The sequence below is a fragment of the Scyliorhinus torazame genome, chromosome 10 (genome assembly GCF_047496885.1).
Source record: "Scyliorhinus torazame isolate Kashiwa2021f chromosome 10, sScyTor2.1, whole genome shotgun sequence".
Taxonomy (NCBI): Eukaryota; Metazoa; Chordata; class Chondrichthyes; order Carcharhiniformes; family Scyliorhinidae; genus Scyliorhinus; species Scyliorhinus torazame.
The window spans coordinates 174,390,407-174,417,774 of NC_092716.1; the positions used below are offsets into that span (position 1 = coordinate 174,390,407).

The 27,368-nt window shown below is 50.2% G+C and overlaps 1 protein-coding gene across 1 annotated transcript in view; it reads left to right on the top strand.

Moving 5' to 3' along the window:
- The window catches only part of LOC140430273 (anoctamin-9-like), a 630,447-nt gene that overhangs the window by 24,439 nt on the left and 578,640 nt on the right, over positions 1-27,368 (top strand). Inside the window, exon 7 of the mRNA XM_072517696.1 lies at positions 25-113. Within this exon, the coding sequence (XP_072373797.1) occupies positions 25-113 (89 nt within the window). The remainder of the gene's footprint in view (positions 1-24; positions 114-27,368) is intronic.

Consider the following 27,368-nt stretch of genomic DNA (forward strand, 5'->3'; position numbering starts at 1 on the left):
CTGATTTATTTTTGTTTTACTTAGGAAAGAATTTGGAAGAAAGAACATGTGTTACAGCGAGACTGGGCTAACTGGAAATGCTTTCTTGGCAAACAACCAATCAATCAGATCAGGTGATGCACTAATCAAGTACTATCAGATCATGTATCATATTAATGCCTACATAGGGGGTGGGGAGCAACAGGAAGCTCTCAAAATGTTCAAGGCTTACTCTAATTATCTCTTGTTATCTCTCACAAATCTCATTGCTGTTTGTCCACCTCACCAAGGCCATCCCTTGGGCATCAGGAGAAGGAAAAGATGCCCAAGGAGTCATCATCATATCTGAGCAGCTCACACTCTGCCAATGCAGACACTCGCATATCAGAAGGATATTGTTCACATTTAGAGTCGGTGGCATGAGGGAAAGGGCACAGCACCCAGAGTGCAGGAGGAGGTGGTCTGAGTCAAGGACATCTATGGACAGGTCCCCTCGGAGGAGGGAAAACAGTTGCAATGATGCACAGTGAGGCACTGAAGGAGGACCTCAACTTTCATCTTTTGTGGCACAATATTTGGAGCAAGAGCCAAATTGTGGACACCTGGAGAAGTTCCCTGACGCAATGCAAGTTCACACATTGTGAGTGGAGGAGTCCATTGTGACGAGCTTGACCATGTCTCAGTTTCTCAATTACATGAACTACATCCATGAAAGAATAGCCTTCTCAAGGAGAGTCACATGCAACATAACACTGAATGCATGCAAGAGCAACATGATGTCCTGCAAAGAGTTCATGTCTTACTCAATTGCCTATTCAGGCCATTCAAAGTGAGTGCTGATTGCTATGGAGTATGTGAAGATCTTTGCACTGGTGGCACAACAGTGGCTGAAAGGGACGTTCCATCTAACCTGCCTGAATGGCAACTTAGAGCAGCAAATATGCCAACATCTGGCTGAGTTCCCTGAGGTATTGCAAGCCGACACAGTGAGTGGGGAAATTAATCATAATGACCAGCTTGACTCCAACAACATTTTAATACCCTCACTTCCAGACTTCCCCAGTACTGCCGCCAGAACCCTCACCTGTGACACATGCCCAAGTGACCATGGCTGCCACTGTAGAAATGCAGAACCCGCAGTCTCCTATAGGTTCCCAATGTGTCCCTCCCTGCATACCAAGGCTGGCTACCATGTTCCTCAGTTTCATATAACTAGAGAGGTGAGCCTGGCGCCAGCTCCCAGCATTAACACAGAGTAGGAGTGTTCCTGAATGCTTTGATCACTAAAAGGTTTACATTAGTGTCATTTACTCTCACAATGTTAATAGTTTCATTCACCTTGTACATACACTGGATACTTTCTACAATTAATGGTAGAATGATAGCTACAAATTCCAGGTAAAAATAAAGCAGGTTATTATCAGTGGCAATAGAAACTGCAGTCAGTAGTCGTTTGCTTAGTGACAGCAAGATTGTGAAGGGGCGGTACTGGACCTGGTATTGGGGAATGAGCCCGGCCAGGTGGTAGAAGTTTCAGTAGGGGAGCATTTCGGGAACAGTGACCACAATTCAGTAAGTTTTAAAGTGCTGGTGGACAAGGATAAGAGTGGTCCTAGGATGAATGTGCTAAATTGGGGGAAGGCTAATTATAACAATATTAGGCGGGAACTGAAGAACCTAGATTGGGGGCGGATGTTTGAGGGCAAATCAACATCTGACATGTGGGAGGCTTTCAAGTGTCAGTTAAAAGAAATTCAGGACTGGCATGTTCCTGTGAGAAGAAGGATAAATACGGCAATTTTCGGGAACCTTGGATAACGAGAGATATTGTAGGCCTCGTCAAAAAGAAAAAGGAGGCATTTGTCAGGGCTGAAAGGCTGGGAACAGATGAAGCCTGTGTGGAATATAAGGAAAGTAGGAAGGAACTTAAGCAAGGAGTCAGGAGGGCTAGAAGGGGTCACGAAAAGTCATTGGCAAATAAGGTTAAGGAAAATCCCAAGGCTTTTTACACGTACATAAAAAGCAAGAGGGTAGCCAGGGAAAGGGTTGGCCCACTGAAGGATAGGCAAGGGAATCTATGTGTGGAGCCAGAAGAAATGGGCGAGGTACTAAATGAATACTTTGCATCAGTATTCACCAAAGAGAAGGAATTGGTATATGTTGAGTCTGGAAAAGGGTGTGTAGATAGCCTGGATCACATTGAGATCCAAAAAGGCGAGGTGTTGGGCGTCTTAAAAAATATTAAGGTAGATAAGTCCCCAGGGCCTGATGGGATCTACCCCAGAATACTGAAGGAGGCTGGAGAGGAAATTGCTGAGGCCTTGACAGAAATCTTTGGATCCTCACTGTCTTCAGGTGATGTCCCGGAGGACTGGAGAATAGCAAATGTTGTTCCTCTGTTTAAGAAGGGTAGCAAGGATAATCCTGGGAACTACAGGCCGGTGAGCCTTACTTCAGTGGTAGGGAAATTACTGGAGAGAATTCTTCAAGACAGGATCTACTCCCATTTGGAATCAAATGGACGTATTAGTGAGAGGCAGCATGGTTTTGTGAAGGGGAGGTCGTGTCTCACTAACTTGATAGTGTTTTTTGAGGAGGTCACAAAGATGATTGATGCAGGTAGGGCAGTGGATGTTGTCTATATGGACTTCAGCAAGACCTTTGACAAAGTCCCTCATGGTAGACTAGTACAAAAGGTGAAGTCACACGGGATCAGGGGTGAGCTGGCAAGGTGGATACAGAACTGGCTAGGTCATAGAAGGCAGAGAGTCGCAATGGAAGGATGCTTTTCTAATTGGAGGGCTGTGACCAGTGGTGTTCCGCAGGGATCAGTGCTGGGACCTTTGCTGTTTGTAGTATATATAAATGATTTGGAGGAAAATGTAACTGGTCTGATTGCTAAGTTTGCAGACGACACAAAGGTTGGTGGAATTGCGGATAGCGATGAGGACTGTCAGAGGATACAGCAGGATTTAGATTGTTTGGAGACTTGGGCGGAGAGATGGCAGATGGAGTTTAATCCGGACAAATGTGAGGTAATGCATTTTGGAAGGTCTAATACAGGTAGGGAATATACAGTGAATGGTAGAACCCTCAAGTGTATTGAAAGTCAGAGAGATCTAGGAGTACAGGTCCACAGGTCACTGAAAGGGGCAACACAGGTGGAGAAGGTAGTCAAGAAGGCATACGGCATGCTTGCCTTCATTGGCCGGGACAGTGAGTCTAAGAATACTACCAGAAGGATGTGGAGGCTTTAGAGAGGGTGCAGAAGAGTTGCCTGGTATGGAGGGCATTAGCTATGAGGAGCGGTTGAATAAACTCGGTTTGTTCTCACTGGAACGTCGGAGGATGAGGGGTGACCTGATAGAGGTCTACAAAATTATGAGGGGCATAGACAGAGTGGATAGTCAAAGGTTTTTCCTCAGGGTAGAGGGGTCAATTACTAGGGGGCATAGGTTTAAGGTGAGAGGGGCAAGGTTTAGAGTAGATGTACGAGGCAAGGTTTTTACACAGAGGGTAGTGGGTGCCTGGAACTCGCTACCGGAGGAGGTGGTGGAAGCAGGGACGATAGTGACATTTAAGGGGCATCTTGACAAATACATGAATAGGATGGGAATAGAGGGATACGGACCCAGGAAGTGTAGAAGATTGTAGTTTAGTCGGGCAGCATGGTCTGCACGGGCTTGGAGGGCCGAAGGGTCTGTTCCTGTGCTGTACATTTCTTTGTTCTTTGTTTGTTCTTGTTGGTACAGTATTAGTTTGTAAGAGTTAATGAGGGTGATTTTGAGCCCATGTTAGCCATGAGCGTAAACAATGGCACAGGCCCAAAATATCGCAAGAGTCAGAAAACGGGATTCTTGCTGGCTCCAACCCCTCCTGCAGCCAACAGAAACCTAGTTTTACGGTCCAGAAAGGATATAACTAAAAGCCAAGGGAAATTTACAGGCAACGCTTCAGTACAATGGAAAGAAGATATTGGAAACATTCTATGGGTTATGGATTCAGAAATTCTCACTTTTAAGTAGAACAGCTTGCACATCAGTTTTATCAGGAAAGTGAAAGGGGTCAATCAACATGAATCCAATTGTGACATTAAAAGGCTTCTCAAAATTATTTACAGGTCTGGGAAGGCTTAAGGCTGAATATAGCATTACTTTGAGAAGGGATGCTAAAGTTGTGTGCCTTTTCACAGCTAGGAATAAACCACACTCACGAATGAAGCAGGCCCAACTACAGTTGGAAGAGATGACCAGGAAAGGAGTCATCTCTCTCGTTACTTAGCTGGAGTGGTGCTCGGGAATGGTTCCAGTTCCTCAACCAAATGGAGTCTGTAATAACTTCGCCAAGGCCAGGATTCATAGAAAACACTTTTTTATTTGAATAACGAAAAGAACTCGCACCCATGGCCTGTCTGTCCACTCCCATGGGTATAAGGAAGCCGAATAGGAGAGTTCCTGGTTTTCCTGGTATAAGTTAAATTGTTTAACCAAGTCCCTGACATTCGTGTTGAGCCCGGGCCACCAAACATAACTTGGTGAGCACCTTAATTTTGGAAACACCAGGGTGGCCGTTACATAATTCCATTCGGGTTGGGAGCTGCCCTGGGTGGGGGACAACTACCCTGTATCCCCACAAGATTATTCCATCCTTCACACTGAATTCTTCTCTCTTAGTTAGGTATGGTTTCATGTCATCAGAGGATTGTTCTTGGATCCTGCCATTTTAGCTTCGATAACGTTGGATCCTTCTGTGTCCAAGCCTTGATTTGCTTTGTCGATACCAGGATGGCTTCTAAGAAATTCAAGGCCACTGTAACTTCTTCTAATATAGGCAAAGGAGCCAGGTTTGTGGGCAGAGGGAGACGACTCAAAGCATCACCATTGGCTATTCATGTTCCAGGACGATGTTGTAAGGAATATTCGTAATCTGCCAGCAAAAGGCCCAACATTGTATTTTGACAGGTGAGAGAGGGATTTCCTATCTTCTTTAAAAAGACCCAGTAAAGGCTTGTGGTCTGTCACTATCACAAAACGCCTACAACAGATGTACGATGGGGTGACGCCCATTCCGCAAATTGCATGGGTCTCATCATCCATAGGCTTTCCGGATGCCCAAGCTCAGTATCTACGTTCTCTAGCAACGAGTATTTAGCCAGTTGTGCTCTGAAGTATTTTGGCATGGCATCGGTGTCGATATAGATTCTGATTCTGGCTCCTTTTATTTTTCCAAGTCCCTCTTGGAAGACTACAGAGTATTTACTGATAATTTTGTATAGTGCTCCAATGCCCAATCTGAAAATTTCCAGCTAATCCAGTCTGATCCCCTCGAACCAACACCTGCCCATAGGACTTGGTCCCTCTCCTTGCATGACAATGCGTGAAAGTTGGGCTGACTTTGTCTGTTAGTCACTGGGGTCATTCTGGCTTGCATAATCTGTAAATGTTCTCCTGTATAGGTAGCTAGTTTTGCTCTGGTGTCCTCTAGACTCAGAGGTAGGATGCTAGTCTGGAGGTGATTAAATGTCTATTCTCCAATGACGGAGACAGCAACCCCCATGTCCATCTCTATCTTTAATGGATGACATTCACGAGTAGCCTTAGCATTTTCGGGGAGATCTTTGTTGTTATGATACAGTTCAATATCATCATGTTTTCATCATGATACAAGCCTGTGTTGTCCTTGGCTTCTTGCCTCGTTAATATGTGTTTTGCCGATTCCAGCAGCCTTGGTTTGGATGTGCCCTTCTACATTGCTTACAGTCGTCCCTAACCTGGTGCATAGATTCCTTTGGAGTGGGTTCCCTGGTATACCTGGGTTTGTCGTGAGGTTTCCTTTACTTCTGGGGAGCCCCTGCAGCGTTCTGGTTCGGCGATGGATGACCGAAATAGCCATCTTCATCTGAGCTATGGGCTTTCAAGTATGAAACCCCTCCCCCCAACCAGAGGACTCTTCTGTCCGATGCCCATTGTAGTTTCTGAGCCCCTTTCTCTGTGTTCTCCAGGGCTAGGGCTATCTTAATGGCCTCGTTTCAGGTCTAGAGTAGGCTTGGCCAGTAATTTCCTTTGAGTCGTGACATTGTTCATGCCTCATACCAATCTATCATGTAGCATCTTGGTCAGCGATGAGCCAAATTCACAGTATTCTGCCAGTTTCCATTGCCTACTGAGGAATTCAGTGACAGGTTACTGACAGGTCTTCCCTGCCATATTGAAACAGTACCTCTGGAAGATGATTAAGGACTTTTGGGTCATAATACCATAAGACATAGGAGCAGAGTTAGGCCACTCGGCCTATCGAGTCTGCTCCACATTTCAATCATGGCTGATATTTTTCTCATCCCCATTCTCCTGCCTTCTCCCCATAACCCCTAATCCCCTTAGTGGTTTTACACTAATTCTATGAGCACATCAATAGTTTTTGAGTCAGGGACATCTGGGAAAGTCAGACTTTTCATTATGCAAAATTTTGGGGCCCTGCATGCTGTCAGTAGAGTCTCTGGTTCTCCACAATGTTGTTAGCCCTTAAGAAGATGTGCATGCGCTCTACATTTTGGGCCCAATCCTCTCTGTCAATATTGTATGGCTCGCGTTTACTGAAAAAAAGCATTTTCTTTGTTGCTTAGCAGAGAACTGTTTGTTTCACTCTAAAGGCTGCTCGGGAATCTCATTTTTATTCCCTTGTCGCCAAGGCCAGACTTCATATAAAACTCTTGTTTATTCGAACAACGATATGAACCGCTGCCATGGTGTACAATGCATGCATCCCAGCCCAGGGACTATCAGGAACTTTGGTCCGGGTCTGAGCTGCGGGTTTTAAACTCCCGCTGAATGGTTTCTATTGGGCAAACCTTTGCCCATTCTACAGGGGAACCCGTATTCCACAAACCCCATGGGGAGATCAATCGATGATCTCTTGTGACCTTTGTTGTCATCATGACAGATTCCTTTGCATTAGTGTGGACTTAACTTAATAAAGCCGTAGTGAGGAAAATTCATCTGATGTCCTCGGTGGATGAGGGCTTGGCAAAGCTGTCCAATAGTACTGTATTCACAAAATTGGATGCCAACAGCAGGTTTTGGCAGTGCCTTTGGATGAGATGTCAAAATACTGATTAACTTCATTACCCATTCAGGAGATTTTGTTCTAATAATTTACCACTTGGTATAACCTCAGTACCAGACATTCTCCAATGAACCATGTCTAAAAATCGGCACGTCTTCAGAAGGGATAACATCTAGTGACGTTCCTAAGCAATAACTGATCACTAATGCTCAGTTTGGGTTCCACCAAGGTCACTGAATTATGACCTCATTAAGGCAAGAGCTGAACTGAAGAGATGAAGTGTGAGTGACAGGTCTTGACATCAAGGCAACTTTTGTACAAGTGTGGCATCAAGGAGCCCCAGCAAAACAGGAGTCAGTTTGAATCGGAGAAAAACTCTCCACAGACTAGAACCATACTGAGCACAAAAGAAGATAGTTATGGGGCATGATTCTCCGACGCCGGGTCGGAGAATCGCCAGTGGGCTGCGCGAATCGCGCCACGCCGCCCCGACGGCAGGACGTTTGCGGAGAATTGGGGCCGGCGTGGTTGGCGCGCCGCTGATCCCCCCCCCCGGGGATTCTCCGGCTCGGATGGGCCAAGTGGCCGTTAAAAAAAAAAGACGAGTCCCGCAGACGCCGTTCTAACCTGCTCTGAGCCTGCGGGAACTCGCCGTTGAAGGGTCCGGGACCGGGCCTGTGGGGGGTGGGGCGGGGGGGGGGAGGCCCGACCCCAGGGGGGGTCTCCGATGTGGCCTGGCCCGCGATTGGGACCCAACGATCGGCCGGCCGGCCTCGCTGTCTCCCAGCCTCCTTTCTTCTGCGCGGCGCCTGTACTCCTGCGCCGTGTTGGGTCGGGGCCGGCGCAGACAAGGGAGACACCGCGCATGCACGGAAATTGCGCCGGTGGGACTGCGCATGCGTGGGTTTGCGCCCGACCCACTGCGCATGTGCGCATTCCCGGCGCCCGTTCCACAGCCGGATCAGCAGCTGGAGCGGAGTGAACCGCTCCAGTGCCCTGCTGGCCCCCTGTAGGGGCCAGAATTGCTGATCCTGGGGCCGTGTTGATGCCGTCAGGAAACGCGATGGCGTTTCCGACAGTGTCAACACTTTGCCTCAGGATCAGAGAATCCCGCCCATGGTTGTTGGAGGTCAATCATCTCAGCCCTGGGACATCACTGCAGGAGTTCCGAGGGCCCCGACCTCAGTTTGTTCCCATCTATCTTCAGTTACTTCATCATAACCTTCCTTCCATCATAATATCTAAAGTGGAGTTGTTTGCACATTGTGCAGTACCATTTATAACTCCCAGATACTGAAGCAGTCCATGTCCAAATGCAGCATGACTAAGACAACATTCAGGCTTGGGTACCGTGTGTTGTATTACATTCCTCCACCCCAAAGTCCGAAGACTTCCTCTTTGAGCGGAGGAGGAGCAGGTGGAGGAAGTCAGAGTCTCTTCGGCTTCGGCAAGTCATCATGGAGCTGATGCACTGGATCAGTCAGTGTATACCTTGTTGGTGAACATCGTCTGTGGCAGGACGATTGTAAGCAGGTGACTGAACTACGGAGTCGCCATCCGAGACTTTAAAGGTCTGACACAACGTCAGGCATGTTGGTGTTGAGAGAGACTGGTGGCGTCACAGCAAGCTGGTTCAGTAATGGAACTGGAGGATCCAGGACAGGCTTCTTTCAAGGCACTTCATGAGGGAGCAACCTCTGTGAGCGAATGTGAACCAGGTGCCGTCTCATTAGTTGCTCCCGGACCTGAACTCGGTAAGCGACTGGTCCCGTTTGACGGATGACAATCCCAGAGAGCCAGCTAGCACTATCGTTTAAGTCATGAAAGAACACTACATCTTCAGGTGAGAAGTGTCGAAAAGGGTGATGTCAAATTGGGCAAAGCCCTTGAAAATCTTGGTTACAGCTCACCTTTGCGACGGTGTCCGGTAGAATCCAACTGAGTGGTGTAGGAAGCCTACGACCCATTACTATCTCAGTGGGGGCTACCCCAAGTGCAGCGTACAGCATGGTCCTGTACAAAAATAAAAATCTTGCCAGCCCCATTTAACCATCTGCATTGCCCTCTCTGCCAAACCATTCAATGCCACATGGTATGGGGTAATGTGGACGTGGCGAATCCCATGCTTTTTATAAAAGCGGCAAATTCTTCACTGGTGAAAGAGGCCCCTTTATTGGTCACGAGTACCTCAGGGATTCCATGGATGGAAAAAGAAATGCTCAGTCACTCGATGGTCACCTGGGAAGTGATCGACACCATCTTGTGGATCTACAGCCACTTCGAGTGGGCGTCTACCAGGGTGAGATGCATTGAACACAAGAAGGGACCGGCCAAATTGACATGTACGCGAGCCCAAGGACCAATCTCGGGTGCAGGGGTGCTGGAGCGGGGAGCTTCTGATGCTCTTGACAGGTGGTGCACTGCTGGGCCAAAGTCTCAATATCCTTGTCCAAACCCGTCCACCAGACATAGCTTCTCGTCAGCATCATCAATTTGGGCACTCCGGGATGTCCATTGTGATGGTCCTTCAACACGATTGATAGCCAGTCTCTTTGCCAAGACAACAACCCTCGTGCCCCAAAGGAGGATACCGACTTCTGCGGTCAGCTCCGACATCGCACATGATGTACAGCGGTTTCGAAGAGTCAAAATGTGTCAATGCTCCCAATGAGGACAACCACTGCTTCGCTTTTTTAAATGCCACAACCTGGGCGTTGTTCAAGGCTTCTTCAAAAGGAAGTGGAGGGGGGGCGAGGACCGTAGCCAAATTTGGAATAAATTGCTCGTAGTAATTTACTAGTTATTTTTTTTTAATGTACTTTATTCCAAACATGTGTAAAAACAACAGCATATAAAATACATACTCCAGACAATCACAGAACACAGTTTGTACAGATTCCCCCTTCTTTCCCCTTCCCTCCCCCACTCCATTCTGCCCCCACCCCCCCACCTCCCATGACAAACTATTCAGCAAACAACATCATGAGCAACCCCCACCACATCTTGAAGCTCTCCGCTGACCCCCTCAACTCAAACTAAATCTTCACCTTGTACGGGACTTGTACGGAGAGGGTCGTACAAGTCCCCCAGCCATGCCGCCGCCACTGACAGAGTATCCAACCTCCAATTTAACAGGCTCCTTCGCCAGGCAACTAAGGAGGCGATGGCCACAACATTGGCCCACTTCCCCTCCAGAAGCTCCGACACTTGCAATACCCCAAAGATCGCCACCATTGGGTCTGGCTTGACCTACACCCCCGATACCTTAGGTGGCGTCCCAAACATCACCTCCCAGTATCTCTCCATCTTCTCGCAACCCCAGAACATTGGCGCATGATTTGCCAGACCCCGCCCACACTTCTTGTACACATCGGCCACCCCCTGGAAGAATCCATTCATCCTCCTCTGAGTCGTATGTACCCTATGCTCCACGTTGAACTGAATCAAGCTCATCACGCGGGAGGAGGTTGAGTTCACCCTCCGCATTGCCTCGCACCATAGTCCCCAGCCAATTACTCCCCCCCCCAATTCCTCCTCCCAATTATTCTTGATCCTCACCACTTGCAACCCCCGTCGTCCCCCTCCCCCGCTCTCGCAATCACACGTATAAATCTCCAATTCTACCCTCCCCCAACTCATCCAGGAGACGCAGTTGCTCCAATAAAGGGCAACCTAGGAAATGCCATCCACTCTTTTCACTCAAAGTCTCACAACTACATATATCTGAACTCACTGCACCTCGGTAACTCAAATCTCATCCAGACCCGCAAAATGTCCCTTCCGACTACAAGTCACTAACCCTCTCCAGCCCCACCTCCTTCCATTTCTCATACAACCCTTCCACTCCGCCCCCGGCTTGAACTTGTGGTTCCCACACAGTGCGTAAACAATGACATCCTCTCCAACTTAAAATGTTTCCTCAGCTAATTCCACACCCTGACCATCAACTGCACCACCGGGCTCCCCACTCCACCCCTTCTCTCCCCCCCACCCCAACTATCGCCTCACCTTCTCATTTGCCATTCAATAACAGTGCAGCAGGTTCTGGAGCGCCAAACCCCCTTCCTATCTCTAACTCTGAAACAGACTGAGCCCTCTTTACCCTCAGCACCTTCCCTGCCCATACGAACTCCGAGATCACTGCCACCAACCTCTGGAAGAAGGCTTGAGGGAAAAAGATCAGGATGGTCTGGAAAACAAACAGGAACCTTGGCAGTACATTCATCTTTATCATCTGTACCCTTCCTGCTAATGACAGGTGCAATGTATTCCACCTCTTAAAATCCCCCTTGACCTCCTCCACTAACATTGTCAAGTTTCACCTGTGCATCGTAGCCCATTCTCATGTCACCTGAATCCCCAAATACCTAAGCCTTTCCCAAGCTACCTTAAACGGCAACATCTACAAATTGGCCTCCCACCCCACTGCATTCACCAGAAACACCTCTTTCCAAAATTTAAAATATACCCGGAGGGGCCCCATACCTCTCCAATAGTCCCATGACCCTACCCATACTCTCTAGCGGGTCCGACACAAACAACAACAGGTTGTCTAAGTACTCCTTGCTCCCATTCACAATCCCCTGCCACTCCACAGACCCCCAAAGGGCCATCGCCAAGGACTCAATCACCAGCAGAAACAGCAATGGTGACAACAGACACCACTGCCTCATTCCCTTGTGCATTCCAAAACATTGGTGAACTCATCTCATTCGTACAGACACTTACCATTGGTCGTACATACAAAAGACATACAAAATACATGCCACAAACCTTTGCCCAAACCAAATCCTTCCCAAAATTTCAAATAAGTATCTCACTCCACCAAGTCAAAGACCTTCTCCGCATCAATAGAAACAATAACCTCCGGCGCCCATTCCCCTGACGGAGTCATAACCACATTTAACAACCTCCTGATATGGGTAGAGAGCTGTTGGCCCTTTACAAACCCTGTTTGATCCTCAGAAACCACCCCTGGCACACAACCCTCCAACTTCCTCACCAACAACTTAGCCAGTACTTTCACATCTGTTCAACAACGAAATGGGCCTGGAGGACCCACACTCCAGTGGATCCTTCCCCTTCGGGGTTAGCATAATTGACGACTGTGTTAGAGTCTCTGGCAACTCCCCACTCTCCATCACCTCACTAAACATTCCCCAAACAAATGAGGTGCCAACACTGCCACAAACGCCTTATAAAACTCCACCAATAAGCCGTCTGGCCCCGGGGCCTTCCCGGCTGCATTACCCCGATACTATCTATCATCTCCCTCAGTGCCAGTGGCTCCTCTAACTCCTGCCTCTTGCCTTCCTCCAACCTTGGGAACTCCAACTCGTCCAAAAACTGCCTCATAACCCCTCCTCTCCACCTGGTTCGGCCCTATACAGCTTCTCATAATACCCCCCTGAACACCTCGTTTATCCTCCCCGGCTCTGACGCCACCTCTACCTTCTCTGTCCACAGCCCTATATGTTCCCTAGGTTTTCATCGAACATTAGGCCGGAGGGGTGGGGGGGGGGGGGGCTAGGAGGGTTGGTGGGAAGGGGCTGAATGTGTTAATGGTGACTATGGGTGATTCCTCATTCCTTTTTGTCATTTGTTTAGGTTAACATGCGGGCTAATGTTTGGGGTTTGGTGGGAGGATGGGATCGTTGTTATTGATATGGGGATTGACATTGCATTCGTTACTGATTATTGTTTATTGTTGGGTGTAAATTTGGGAGAAAATGTGAAAAAGGAGAATAACATTATTTTAAAAAAATGATTTTCCCTAGATGCCTCCTGCCTCCGTAGGTGGTGGGCCAGCATCGCCTTCTCGCCATACTCATACTGCAACCCCCTCGCCCTCCGTAACTGCCCCACTACCTTTCCTGTTATCACCCCATCAAATTTCCCCTCCAACCTCTTCCTCTCCGCCAACAACTCCTTAGTTGAGGCCCCCCGAGTATCTCCTACCCACCTCGACTATCTTGTCCAGCAACCGTCCATGCTATTCCCTCCTCCTTCTGTCCCTGTGCACCTTGAACAAAATAATCTCTCCTCGAACCACAGCTTTCAACTCCTCCCAGAATGTGACCGCCAACACCTTCCCATTTTGATTAAGCTCCACATAATCTCCAATCGCCAACCTCACCTTTTCGCAAAACAGCTGAACTGCCAAGAGACCTGAGTCTAATCTCCACTCCGGCCTCTGTCCCTGCCCCGAGCTAAACCTCACCTCCAGCCAATGTGGCACATGATCTAACATCACTATTTCTGCAAATTCCACCCCCACCACTCCATTAGCACGGCCCAATTTACCACAAAGAAATCAATTCTAGAGTACACCTTGTACAGGTGCAAGAAGAAGGAATACTCCCTTCCGGTGGCTCCCCTGCTCTCGGCTTCTGCCTCAGGGACCTGTGGGCCCAGTCCATCTCAGGGGCATTGTCAAATACCTTTTCCTACATCAGCGCAGCCAGCATCCTTGACAAATACTTTGTGGTACTTGTTCCTTCCACACCCTCTGGCAGACCCACAATGTTCAAATTCTGCCGTCTGGACCTGCTCCCCTGTTACTCCACCATCACCCGCAGCGATTTACACATATTCCCCAGGATCCCCACCTTCGTCTCCAAAGACACAATCCGATCGCCCTGGTCGGACACCATCTTCTCCACCTCATGTATCGTCACCACTTGTGCCTCGAGGCACTTCTCCACCCGGTCCAGTGATCCTCACAGAGGTTCTACTGCTCCCTCAATCGGCTTCGACCAGTCACCATGTATCTTCTTCCTTTGGTGGTGAAATCCTTCCTTGATGAATGCCATATGTGACCTGCCCACTGCCAACGACTCTTCCCCCTTAATGCACTATCAATTACGACGAGATGAGAGTAGAGAGTAATCGAGGCTTTATTAAGCAGGGATGTGTGGCCTCCTGCAGCTGCTACCAGAATGGAAGCAGCTCGGTGTGCACACATTTATACTCCGCCTACTGGGCGCAGCCAGCAGGCAGGGATTTGCCCCAGTACCCGTATTACCTCTAATAACAACTATTATACAATCAGTGGTGACTACCACATTCACCCCCTGTTAAAAAAAGAGTCTAGTGGGGGTGGTGGAAAAATTTACAGGTTTGTGAAAATTAAAGTTTACACTTTGGTGAAAATTTACAAATTCAGCCGGTCGGGTGCCTTGGTCCTCCACTGTGAGCGCCTCGGTCCCGGTGGTGATTCAGGCGCCGACTTGGTCGTCTGTGACTCCGGGAGCGCGTTGTCCTCGTCTTCATCCCCGGGTGGAACCAATGGGAGGACGGATCGTCCTGGGGCGGGGGCTGTAGTGAGGTGCGCTGGGGGGAGGGTGGGTGGCGCCGGGGCAATCGGAGGGGGGGGGGGAGGGTCAGGTGGTGGGCCGTGGGTGGGGATCCAGCTGGTGCCAGGTCCCTGAGGGAGATTGTGTCCTGGCGCCCGTCGGGGTACGATACTGCGGGTTCGCGTGCAGTATTTGTACCCTTTCGACCAACGGGTCCGCCTTGTGGATCCACACGTGTTTGCAGAGGAGGACGGGTCCAGGAGCTGCCAGCCATGTTGGGAGCGAAACCCCGGAGCTGGAGTTCCTGGGGAAGGCAAGGAGACGTTCATGGGGTTTTCATTAGTTGCAGTGCAGAGTAGCGATCGAATGGAGTGGAGCGCGTCGGGGAGGACCTCCTGCCAGCGGGAGACTGGGAGATTTTTAGACTGCAGAGCCAGCAGGAAGGCCTTCCAGACCGTCCCATTCTCCCTCTCCACCTGCCCGTTTCCCCGGGGGTTGTAGCTGGTCGTCCTGCTCGAGGCAATGCCCTTGCTTATCAGGAACTGACGCAGCTCACCACTCATAAAGGAGGATCCCCGGTCGCTGTGGACGTAAGCGGGGAAACCGAACAGGGCGAAGATGCTGTTGAGTGCTTTAATGACAGTGGCAGAAGTCATATCGGGGCATGGGATGGCGAAGGGGAATCGGGAGTATTCATCGACCACCTTCAGGAAGTATGTGTTTCGGTCGGTGGAGGGGTGGGGCCCTTTGAAGCCCATGCTGAGGCATTCAAAGGGGTGGGAGGCCTTCACCAGATGCGCTTGGTCTGGCCAGTAGAAGTGCGGCTTGCACTCCGCGCTGACCTGGCAGTCTCTGGTGACAGCCCTGACCTCCAAAATGGAGTAGGGCAGGTTGCGGGCCTTTATGAAGTGAAAGAACCGGGTGACCCCTGGGTGACAGAGACCACTGTGAATGGCCCGGAGTCGGTCCACTTGTGCGCTGGCACATGTACCTTTGGATAGGGCATCGGGGGGCTCGTTGAGCTTCCCGGGGCGACACAAAATCTCGTAATTGTAGGTGGAGAGCTCGATCCTCCACCTTAAGATTTTATCGTTTTTGATCTTGCCCCGCTGCGTATTGTTGAACATGAAGGCAATCGACCATTGGTCAGTGAGGAGAGTGAATCTTTGCCGGCCAGGTAATGCCTCCAATGCCAAACAGCTTTCATGATGGCTTGGGCCTCCTTTTCAACAGAGGAGTGCAGAATTTCGGAGGCATGGAAGGTGCGGGAAAAGAATGCCACGGGTCTGCCTGCCTGGTTGAGGGTGATGGCATGAGCTTCGTCCGATGCATCGCTCTCGACCTGAAAGGAGAGGGTCTCGTCGACTACGTGCATCGTGGCCTTGGCGATGTCTGCCTTGATGCAGTGAAGGCCTGGCGGGCCTCAGCTGTCAGGGGGAGAACTGTGGAGTGAATGAGTGGGCGGGCCTTTTCCGCATAGCTAGGGACCCACTGGGCATAATAGGAGAAAACCCCCAGGCACGTTTCAGGGCCTTGGGGCAGTGGGGGAGGGGGAGTTCCATGAGGGGGCGCATGCAGTCGGGGTCGGGCCCTAGAACTCCATTTTCCACAACATAGCCAAGGATGGCTAAACGGTTGGTGTGGAACACGCACTTCTCCTTATTGTACATGAGGTTAAGGAGTTTGGCGGTGTGGAGAAATTTGAAACGGTTAACGTCATGGTCCTGCTGGTTGTGGCCGCAGATGGTGACGTTATCTAGGTACGGGAAGGTTGCCCGCAACCCGTACTGGTCAACAATTCGGTCCATCTCATGTTGGAAGACCGAGACTCTGTTAGTGACGCCGAAAGGAACCCTAAGGAAGTGGTAAAGGCGGCCGTCGGCTTCATACGCAGTGTATTGGCGGTCCGCCTTGCGGATTGGGAGCTGGTGGTAGGCAGATTTCAGGTCCACTGGAAAAGACCCGGCACTGCGCAATCTGATTGACCATATCAGATATGCGTGGGAGGGGGTACGCGCGAGCTGCGTGTACCGATTGATGGTCTGACTGTAGTCAATGACCATCCTGTGTTTCACCCAGTCTTTACTACTACCACTTGGGCTCTCCAGGGGCTGTTGCTGGCCTCAATGATGCCTTCCCGCAGCAGCCGCTGGACCTCCGACCTGATGAAGGTCCTGTCCTGGGCACTGTACCGTCTGCTCCTGGTGGCGATGGGTTTGCAATCCGGGGTGTGGTTTGCAAACAGGGAAGGTGGGTTGACCTTAAGGGTCGTGGGGCCGCATACGGTGAGTGGTGGTAGGGGTCCGCCGAATTTTAGAGTTAGACTTTGGAGGTTGCACTGGAAGTCCAGGCTGAGTAACAGGGCAGCGCAGAGGTTGGGGAGGACGTAGAGCCGGAAGTTGCTGAACTCTACGCCCTGGACGGTGAGGGTGGCGATGCAGTACCCCCGGACTTTCACGGAATGGGATCCGGAGACCAGGGAGATTCCCTGGGTAACGGGGAGTATCGCGAGGGAGCAGCGCCTTACCATAGAGGGGTGGATGAAGCTTTCCGTGCTCCCGGAGTCAAGAAGGCAGGATGTCTTGTGCCTATCGACTTTCACCATCGTCGTCGCGGTTGCGAGGTTGTGCGGCAGGGACTGGTCAAGCGTGATGGAGGCGAGCTGCGGCTGGTGTTGGTAGGCCCCGGGCTGGCCAGCGGCGGTGGCAGGTGATGAACGGCCAGATGAAGTGCCCGACGAGCAGGGGTGCTGAGGCGCCGTCCAAAATGGCGGCGCACATGGCGGGTGGTGTTAAAGATGGCGGCGTCCACGGGCCGCACGTGGTCTGCGGGGATGAAAATGGGGGCGCCCACGGGTCGCACATGGGGGGTCCAGGAACACTGGGCCTAGATACAGCAGCGGTTGACCGGGCCAAGCACACAGCAGCGAAACGTCCCTTTTTCCCGCAGATCTTGTAGATTGCACTCCGTGCCGGGCAGTGCTGCCGGGGGTGCTTTGTCTGCCCGCAGAAATAGCATTTGGGCCCCCCGGGGTTGGCTGGTTACCATGAGGCGCAGGCTTAAGGTTGGCTGGGGGCGGCTGCTGGTGGGGCCCACGATGTCCATGAGGGCGCCGTGCGGTCGGGGGCGTACGACTACGTTATGGGAGGCTACCGTTAGCGAGTTCGCGAGTTGCCTGGTCGCCGCGAGGTCGAGCGTAGCCCCTTCTAATAGGCGCTGGCGGATGTGTGCTGACCCCATGCCCGTAACAAAATCGTCCCTAATTAAGAGTTCTGTATGTTCAACGGCCGAAACTGCCTGGCAATCGCAGTTCCTCGCCAGGATGTGCAGGGCATGCCAGAAATTGTCTAATGACTCACCGGGGACTCGTGGACAGGAGGTGCCTGGCGTAGAGTTTGTTGATCGGCCGGATATAGTGTCCTTTCAGAAGCTCCATAGCTTCAGGGTAAGTGGGCGCAACCCAGATAACGGGAAAAATCTCAGAGCTCCCACGTGAGTACAGGAACTGGAGCTTCTGTGCGTCCGAGGGTTGTTCAGTCGCTGATCCGAGGTAGCTTTAGAAGCAAGCTAGCCAGTGGTCAAAGGCCGACGTGGCGTTGTCTGCTTGCGGGTGCAGCTGTAGGCGATCTGGCTTGATGCGTAGTTCCATCGCTGTAATATCTCTGCTTAATAAATTGATGCACTATCAATTACAATGAGACGAGAGTAGAGAGTAATCGAGGTTTTATTAAGCAGAGATGTGTGGCCTCCTGCAGCTGCTGCCAGAATGGGAGCAGCTCGGTGTGCACACACATTTATACCCCGCCTACTGGGCGGAGCCAGCAGGCAGGGATTTACCCCCGTACCCGTATTACCTCTAATAACAACTATTATACAATCAGTGGTGACTACCACACCCCTCCGTCATTCTCAAAATTGTTGGTGCACCACAGGTCCCCTCCAACCCCTTAGCTAAGTTCTGTTGCGCCTCGTGGCACGTTGGCCATTTTGATTTCCTGGACCTTCTCAGCGACCAGGTGATCACCCAATATCCCACGGTGGCTGACTCAGGTGGACCCCATACTCAGAAAACTGCTTCAACACCGCATTTGCAAATGTTCTTGGTCCATTACCCCTCTGACTAACACATCGTCTAAGTAAACTGCAACGCGCAGCAATCCATACAAGATGTTCTCCATGAAGTGCTGGAAGACTGCACACGCTGAGGATGCTCCAAACGGGAGCCGGGTGTACTCATAGAGCCCCTTGTGTGTATTAATCGTGATGTACTTCCAGGAGTATTTATCGAGCTCCAGCTGTAGATAAACGTTGCTCATGTCCAATTTTGTGAATGTACAGCCACGGGCCAAGGCTGTCTACAAATCCTCAATGCATGGTAAAGGGGAGCAGTTTAATCTCGAAGCCATGTTCACCATCAATATATAGTCTTTGCAGAGGCGGACTGTCTTATCCAGCTTTGTTATGGGGATCACCGGCACCGCCCAATCAGCGAAACACAGGGGCTTTCCAATGATGCCCAAACTTTCTAAATGCCGAAGTTCGTTCTCAACCTTCTCCACTATAGCGTAGCGAATGGGCAAGCACAAAGATTTTGCCACCAGCCTTCCAATCCGCTTGTATATTGACCTTGGCCCCTTTTATAGTACCCAAACTGGGCTGGAAAATCTCCAGAAATTTGCTCAGAACTGTAGATAAACCACCAAACCTCACTTGGAGGATATGTTGTCAATCCAGCTGCAGCTAGGGCCGTTTCCTTTCACAACAATGAGGGGAAGGCACACTGACTGGCGCCTATAAACCACTGGAATGTGGGTGGAACCTTGATATTTAGTTATTCCCCTGTATAAGTGGCAAAGTGAGCCACCGTGTCAGCTAACGACCATAAGTCATAGGAGCAGAATTAAGCCATTCGGGCCATCGAGTCTGCTCCGCCATTCAATCATGGCTGATATGTTTATCATCCCCATTCTCCTACCTTCTCACCATAACCCCTGATCCCCTTCTTAATCAAGAACCTACCTATCTCTGTCTTAAATACACTCAGTGATTTGGCCTTCACGACCTTCAGCGGCAGAGAGTTCCACAGATTCACCACCCTCTGGCTGAAGAAATTGCTCCTCATCTCAGTTTTAAAGGATCATCCCTTTAATCTGAGATTGTGTGCTCTGCTTCTAGTTTTTCCTACAAGTTGGAACATCCTCTCCACGCCCACTCTACCTTTTGGAAATCTAAATAGATCATGTCCACTGATTCCCCTTTGTCTAACTTCTTTGTTACTCCTTCAAAGAATTCTAACAGAATTGTCAGACATGCCCTCCCTTTGACAAAGCTGTGCTGACTCAGTTCTATTTTATAATGCACATCCAAGATAAAGTATGCACTTTTGTTTGATCAGATCAAAAGTGCTCTGTACCATCACAGAAATGGCTGCTACCGTATCCAGCTCCATTTGGAGCATATGACCATTCACTTGCATCGGAACACAAATAGGGGCCACACAGGGCGCAGTCGAATAGGGGCCACACAGGGCGCAGTCAAATAGTGCAGCTGCTTCTCAGCCTCATCCTCTGCCTCTTCTGGGTCATCCAGATGCAAGGCACAGCCCCGGGGCTGATTCCAGCACAACTGGGAGCCTGGAGCGCTGGCCCTCCTGCTTCTTGTGAGTACGCTTATACCAGCGCCCACACGTCGCACATGGGACGGAATCGCTTTCAGCCAAATCCGGGAAGTCGCATGTCTCGGTGTCCGCCCCTTCGGCCATTGGCTAGAGTTGCAGCGGCATTCGGTCCGGGCGCAGGTATACCACATGAGGCCAATGCCCCAAAACATTCACCTCCATCCCTTGTATCTCTTGGATGCAACATTCCGTGCTTTCTTGGGACAGGGAGATCTGTAGCACCTGCTGAAAAGTGAGGGAAACCTCATCCAAAAGCTTTTTCTGAGTTTCCATATGATTGATACCACAGACCAATGATCGCAGAGCATATCAGACAAAACAGTTCCATACTCACAAAACCCGGCTATCTTCCGTCGGCGAGATACAAATTCAGTGACGGACTCTCTGATGGACCTCTCTGTATTAAACCGAGATCTTTGAACGATTATCAACGGGGTTGGGTTAATGTGTTGTGCCAGAAGTGTCACGTGCTGGTCGAATGATTACATACCCAGCCGGGAACGTGAGAATCCGGATCACCCGAACATATGTGGTGTAGAGGCAGTCAATAGTATGTTGTGGTGGACGCAGCAGGCCACCACAATGCGGGTGAGCCTCTCAGCATCACACTGGAGTACTCCTGGAGACTGGTCCAGGCACCTGAACTCCATCTTCAGGAGGGCGACACACTGCTCGATCACGCCCCTGGTCGCTGCATGGGCGTCATTGTCGCGGGTCACAGTGTCGATATGTGGCCTCTGGATAAGCGTCATCAAGCGTAGCGGATAGCCCCTGTTGCCCAGGAGTCAACCCCCCAACCAGGTGGGCATCTCAAGTGTCATGGGAATGTCACTTTAAGAAATGTTTGTCTGCTCAAGTGGCTGCGGTAATGTCAGAGTGTGGGTGGAGCTGAGCTCTGGCTCTGCTTTTTAGTTTCGCTTTGAGGAAAAGCTTGGGTGTGTCTGTGTTTTTGGTTTTGTTTCAATTTTGGAGAAGCTGCAATCACCGCAGGATGTGTGAATCTCTGCAAGCTTATGAATGTCCATTTGATGATTTCAACGTGGTAACTGTTCTCAGTAGTGAAGTTAAGCCTGATGTCTTTCTGTACAAAGGGTTCTTTTTGTCTTATGGATGTTAAATGGAAAGTTTAAGGATTACTTAGAGTGTTGTATTCTTAGGGGGGTGTATTTGAATTGATGGATGCTAAGATGTTCACTGTATGTTTTAAAAAGTTTAACTGAGTTCATAGAATAAACAATTGATTTGCTTTAAAAATTATTTTTAGAGTTCTGCTGAACCACACCTGTAGAGTGGGCCGTGTGCTCCCCTTACCACAATCTAGTAAAAGTTGTGGGTCAGGTGAACTCCATGGTACACTTTGGGGTTCTCTAAATCCTGGCCCATAACACAAGCATGGCAGGAATCGTCGAGTGTGCCAGGATGACGGTGTTGTGCACATTGCCCGAGGTTCAGGCGCAGACGTGCATGATGCATAGCTGCACGTTCATCGAGTGGAAGCCCTGTCCGTTTGTGTAGAGTGGCCTGTCATCTGCAGGTGCTCATAGGGGGACAAGCACCCCTTATATCATCCCCTGGGCCCGGGGCATGTCGGCAATGGCAGTAAAGATTCAGGGTGACTATCACCTTGACAGCCACTGGGAGTGGGTGACCTCCCCCATACCCCCCGCGGTGTGATCTGGCAGATATGTCACACTGTCTTCCTGCTCATCCGGAGTCTTCGACGGCATGCCCAGTCCGGCAGGTCCTCAAATGACAAGCGCTGCCGATATATGGGAGTCTCAGGTGGCACCTGCTTGGCACCTCCTCCTCCTCGGCATGTTGGGTGGTCGGCTCTCCATTATGGGCGGCTCTTCCTGTTCCTCTGGGGCATGCTTCGTTACTGCACGCTCTGCTGATGTAGCTCTCTCCTCCTCCTCGAGGACACCAGCTTGTATAGTCTCAGGGCATCCCCCAGGGCTGCGGTGAGCAGCAGGATGGCCACCATTGCTGGTTGAAATCCAATTGTCTGAATTGAAATGAAATTAAAATCGCTTATTGTCACAAGTAGGCTTCAAATTAAGTTACTGTGAAAAGCCCCTAGTCGCCACATTCCGGCGCCTGTTCGGGGAGGCTGTTACGGGAATCGAACCGTGCTGCTGGCCTGCCTTGGTCTGCTTTCAAAGCCAGCGATTTAGCCCTGTGGCAGGGGATGAAAGGCCAACAGGTTAGCATGGTGCGCACCCCCATGCCCAAGCAGGTCTAACGGACAACATGGTGGCCCCGGTTGGCACTGCGAGCTCTGCCCCGCATGTTTCCCACCCTATCTCTGCACCCTGACCCATTGTTGCCTGGCACTCTGGGGACTCTGGCCCTGGCACTCGCCCCTGATGGCAGGGGTATTGTTGGATGACACTGCCCTTGCCAGCAGCACGCTCCGCGGCCCCCGCCTGGCGCCCCTGTAGGGGCTACTGTGGGCATTGCCCTTGATTGGGCCGTGTGTCGGCCCGCCGGCAGGTGGCAGTCAGGTGGCGGGGGGGGGGGGGGGGGGGGGGGGGGTTATGGTTGAGAATGGGGTAAGGGGGTGGGGGCACCCATACGGTGGTGTCACTGCAGAACCAAGGGCCAAAGTGGCTGGTTAGTGGGTGAGCAGCAAGATAGTTGCCTTGCTGGCCGTGGCAACAGCAGTCCATGACTAGACACAGCCCCAGTCATGTGGGGGGTCACCCTGGCCACTCGTCCCGTTCCACCATCACCCCTTCCCCCCCCCGGCCCTGGCAGGGCCCTACCCACCCTAGCTGCTGGCCAGAGACCAGCACGGCAGCCCGCTATCACACCTCTCTGTGTCCTACCTCCTCTCTCTCCCTCATGAGCCACAACGCCAGTTTCATGATTTTTAAAAGAACAGTGAACTGTGCCGTCAGGAACTCAGCCCTTTGGAGGTGGAGAGTCGCAGAGAGCCCGGAGAATACCTGGTCGGGCCCGCTAATGATATGCATACGGTTTACTGTAAGTGCGTTCCGGGCCGCATTTTAAGTCGCAGTCGAAGTAACAGTGAATTGCAATTTCGCATCAAATCAGCGTCCACCGCGATTTTGGTGTCGGATCCTATTCTCCGCCCATTTTGTTTCCCGATATCAGCGTCATCCAATGGAGAATCCTGCCCATGGTCCTTCACAGTTGGCATTACAATAACAAGTCTGAATTGCTATGGCCCTTTCAGATAAGAAAAGCTGAGTTAATTTGTGAGGATGGCGTATTATTGTGGGGAGCTGGGGTGGTTGTTCCCACTCCCCCCAAAATCTATTACTGCAGGAGCTATACGGCGCCCACCCGGAGTTGATGAAAATGAAGATACTCGCAAGCAATTATTTGTGGTGGCCCAGGATGGACATAGCCATAGAGAATCTGGTCGAACAGTGTGTCCAGTGTCAAATGCCGCAATATTTACCGTCTGCGACCCTCATCCACCCTTAGGAGTTGCCAGGTTGCCCTTGGGTAAGACTACACACTGACTTTGCTGGTCCATTTATAGACTCCCTGTTTTTGTTTATCCTTGATGCTCATTCCAAGTAATTGAAAATACATGAAATGAAGTCCTTCATTTGAAGTCCTCATCAATAACAGTGGAGAAATTGCAACAGACATTTGCCACCCATAGGTTGCCTGAGGTTCTGGTGTCAGGTAATGGAATTGCTTTTACAAGTGATGAATTTCAATTTTATGAAGACAAACTGCATTTAACATATTTGAACTGCCCTGAATCACCTGCTTTAAATGGACTGACTGAGAGAGCCGTCCAAACATTCAAGGCCGCTTTGATTAAAAAATTTTTTTTAGAGTACCCAATTGTTTTTTTCCCAATTAAGGGGCATTTGTAGAGTGCCCAATCCACCTACCCTGAACATCTTTTTGGGTTGTGGGGGTGAGACCCATTCAGACACGGGGAGAATGTGCAAACTCCACACAGACAGTGACCCAGGGTCAGGATCGAACACGGGTCCTTGGAGCCACGAGACAGCAGTGCTAACCACTGTGCCACCGTGTAGCCCCTCAAGGTCACTATGATAAAGCAGTCATCTGTCCCTTTGCAACTCTGACTGGCCCGGTATTCATTCACTTATCCTAATATGCCTCACGCCACCATGGGTGCCATAACCGAAGAGTTAATGGGCAGACGCATTCAAACGCATTACACCCATATTTCCAAATTTGAGGGAGAGGGTGGAGGTTAAACAAATTAAACAGAAAATACACCACAATTCAAAGAAAGTTGAAAGAACATTTATGGTGAGTAATTTAGTTTACATGAAGAATGTTGGTGCTGGCCCAAATTGGGTGCCAGGAAGTCATAGCCAAAACAGTTCCAGTATCAGATGAGATTGAAGTTATAGTAACATTTGGACCACTTAAGGAAAGGAGAACTTCACACCGAACGAGTCAGATAATCTGGCCCTAGGACACTTGTCAAGATGGATACGGATGGAAATAATGCCGCAGCAGGCTTCCCTGTGGGCGACCACTATTGTTTCAGGAGGAACTGAAGATGCCACCTGTTCGGGTATGCCTTCACCTATCGAGAGTAAGCCCATTGAAGTCAAAACACCAGTCACCTCGAGTGCTGAAGCACTCAGTGAATTGTGTCGCTCTCAAAGAATTAAGAAGTCCCCTGACAACTAACCCTATAGAGACCGTTTTGAGAGACACTTGTTGCACATTTTTGTAAATAGTTCTTTTGTTATTTGAGAATGTTAATCAGGGACTTAAAGGGGGAGGAATATGGTAGTGTGGCCCATTAAGGGGGAGAGTCCCTGGAGGGCCATGTGACCCAATCGCCCAATGGAGTCAGCGCGTGGATCCTGGGGGCGGATCATGGGTTCCCAGTCAGTTTAGAATTTGCAGTCTTGGAACTAACTTTTATCTCATTCTCTGTATATAGTTTCTTCCTTTAATAAATCGTTCAGTTGTTAATCTATCTGGTGGTTGCCCGTCCATCAGGATGTTACAGCAGATCAGTCATCCTGATGGCTTGTGGTGTGAATATCATTTGCATTCAGTTGTACCTCATGAATGCTCATTGAATCAGCTGGTCGCCGAAACCTGGGGTTTTGTGAACTTTTTCAGCAATCTGTTAAAGTCTATGATATTATAGATCATAGAATTTACAGTGCAGAAGGAGGCCATTCGCCCATCGAGTCTGCACCGGCTCTTGGATAGAGCACCCTACCCAAGGTCCACACCTCCACCCTATCCCCATAACCCAACCCAACACTAAGGGCAATTTTGGACACTAAGGGCAATTTATCATGGCCAATCCGCCTAACCTGCACATCTTTGGACTGTGGGAGGAAACCGGAGCACCTGGAGGAAACCCACGCACACACGGGGAGGATGTGCAGACTCCGCACAGACAGTGACCCAAGCCGGAATCAAACCTAGGACCCTGGAGCTGTGCAGCAATTGTGCTATCCACAATGCTACCGTGCTGCCCCAAATAGTCTTCCATAGAATAACCATCTGTTTTCCGTAATCTATCCTTCTTGTCGCATTTCATCCAAAAACTAATAGGGGGTCCAGGCACCTGTTACTATCCAAATCACAGGCAACTATCTCACAGATATTTCTGATTTTACTTCTTCTAGGAAGCACTACATTGTTTTATCTTTGGTAGGATCGTAAACAATGTTCAAATATCCACTTAATTCTTCCACTGGCCAAATGGTTCAGGCTCAGACCACAGGAGGATAATCATACAACAATTTCACTTGTGTTCTGCCATTTTCCACATTGGATACCAGGATTTTTTTTTGTCAGCAAAATTTGTTTTCTTAGTTACAACCTTCACGTTACATCAACCAGCTTCTGCTACTACGCTTTACTTCAGAAAATCAGGTGGTAAATAATGGAATTAGAACCAATGTTTACACAGTTTATAAGCTTTTGTTTAGAGATACACATCATAAACCTTCTATCCCAACAGACCCAATTTTTCAAAATTAATTTACAGGACATGTGCATCACTGCCCATCCCTACTTTTTCTTAAGAAGGTGGTGATGAACTGCCTTCTTGAACCTCTGCAGTCCGTGTGGTGCAGGTACACTCTCAGTGCTGCTCAGAGCGAGAGGCCAGAATTTTTATTCCGTGACAGTGAAGGAACAGTGGACGGTGTGAATGTTTTTGGAAGGGGTGTTAGTCAAACGGGTTGCTTTGTCTGGTGCCAGGCTGATGCAGGTGGTCCATTCTAGTTTCATTCTTGGTGGATACAACTGACTGGCTTGCTAGGTCATTTCAGAGGGAAATTAAGAGTCAACTATGGGCCTGGAGTCACATTTAGGCTGGACCAGGTAAGGGCGGCAGGTGCAGTGTGTCGCTGCACTGTTGGAAGGTATGGGTGACAGCTGTGACGCCTCCGGTGGTCGTCTCAAAATTCTCCTCCAAGGTGTGCTCTTGGGTCGGGGGAGGGGGGGGGGGGGTACGATTTTGGATGGCCCAGCCTTATCAATGGTGATGCTGCAAGACATCACCTGGTTGGCGAGAGGGAAAGATCATTTTGTCTGACATGAATAATTCACTTGAGACAGATTATGAAGGGGCAGTGGATCCTCACCTCTCTGGTGCAGGCCAACCTCGCTGTAAGTGACTGCTCCCTCGGGAAATCCTGCGGTTTCCAGGGCCCGTTCCACATCGGGAGTGAAGACTCAAATCTCTGGGATTTTCCCCCCGTCTTGGCCCTTTCCTTTTTTTATGGGCAATCTTCTCCTGCGGGGATAAAGAGTGGGTATTGTGGGCTGCACGCTTGATGGATCGGGGAGGATCTACAGCAGGTAGCATGTGTGGGCACCACACCAGGACATGAAGGGGTTCTGCTGGTGGGTGTTAGGGGTTCTGAGGAACATGCTTGAAGTTTGGATGTGGGGAGGGTGCAAGGTGTCAGCCAGTGGATTGTGCAGGGGAAGGGGATTCAGGAATTTGAAAGATGGTATGTGGAACTGATGCCAGGAGAGAGGTGGTAATGTACCCTTGCACCTCATTGGAGGCCGTTGGTCTTATTCCACCATTGGATGGCAGTCCTCCTTGTCATGCTGCCAGCACCAACAGCCGCTGCCATTGCCTCCCAGGCGACATTGCTCACACTGTTGCTGGAAGAGGAAACGCTGGAGGCCAACCAGGAAACTACGGCGGTTTCCAGTTCTTCTGAATTCCCCTTCCTGACACCGGCGCATCTCATGGGCAACGGGCAGGGCATGATGGCACGGCAAAGCCAATGACACCAATAAGTCGGCCCGCTCCAGGTCCTCTACAGGACGTCCACCATGGACATCAAGGTCCACAGGGTGTGGAAGACAGAAGGCTGTCTCCACTTCTGATGTTCATCCTG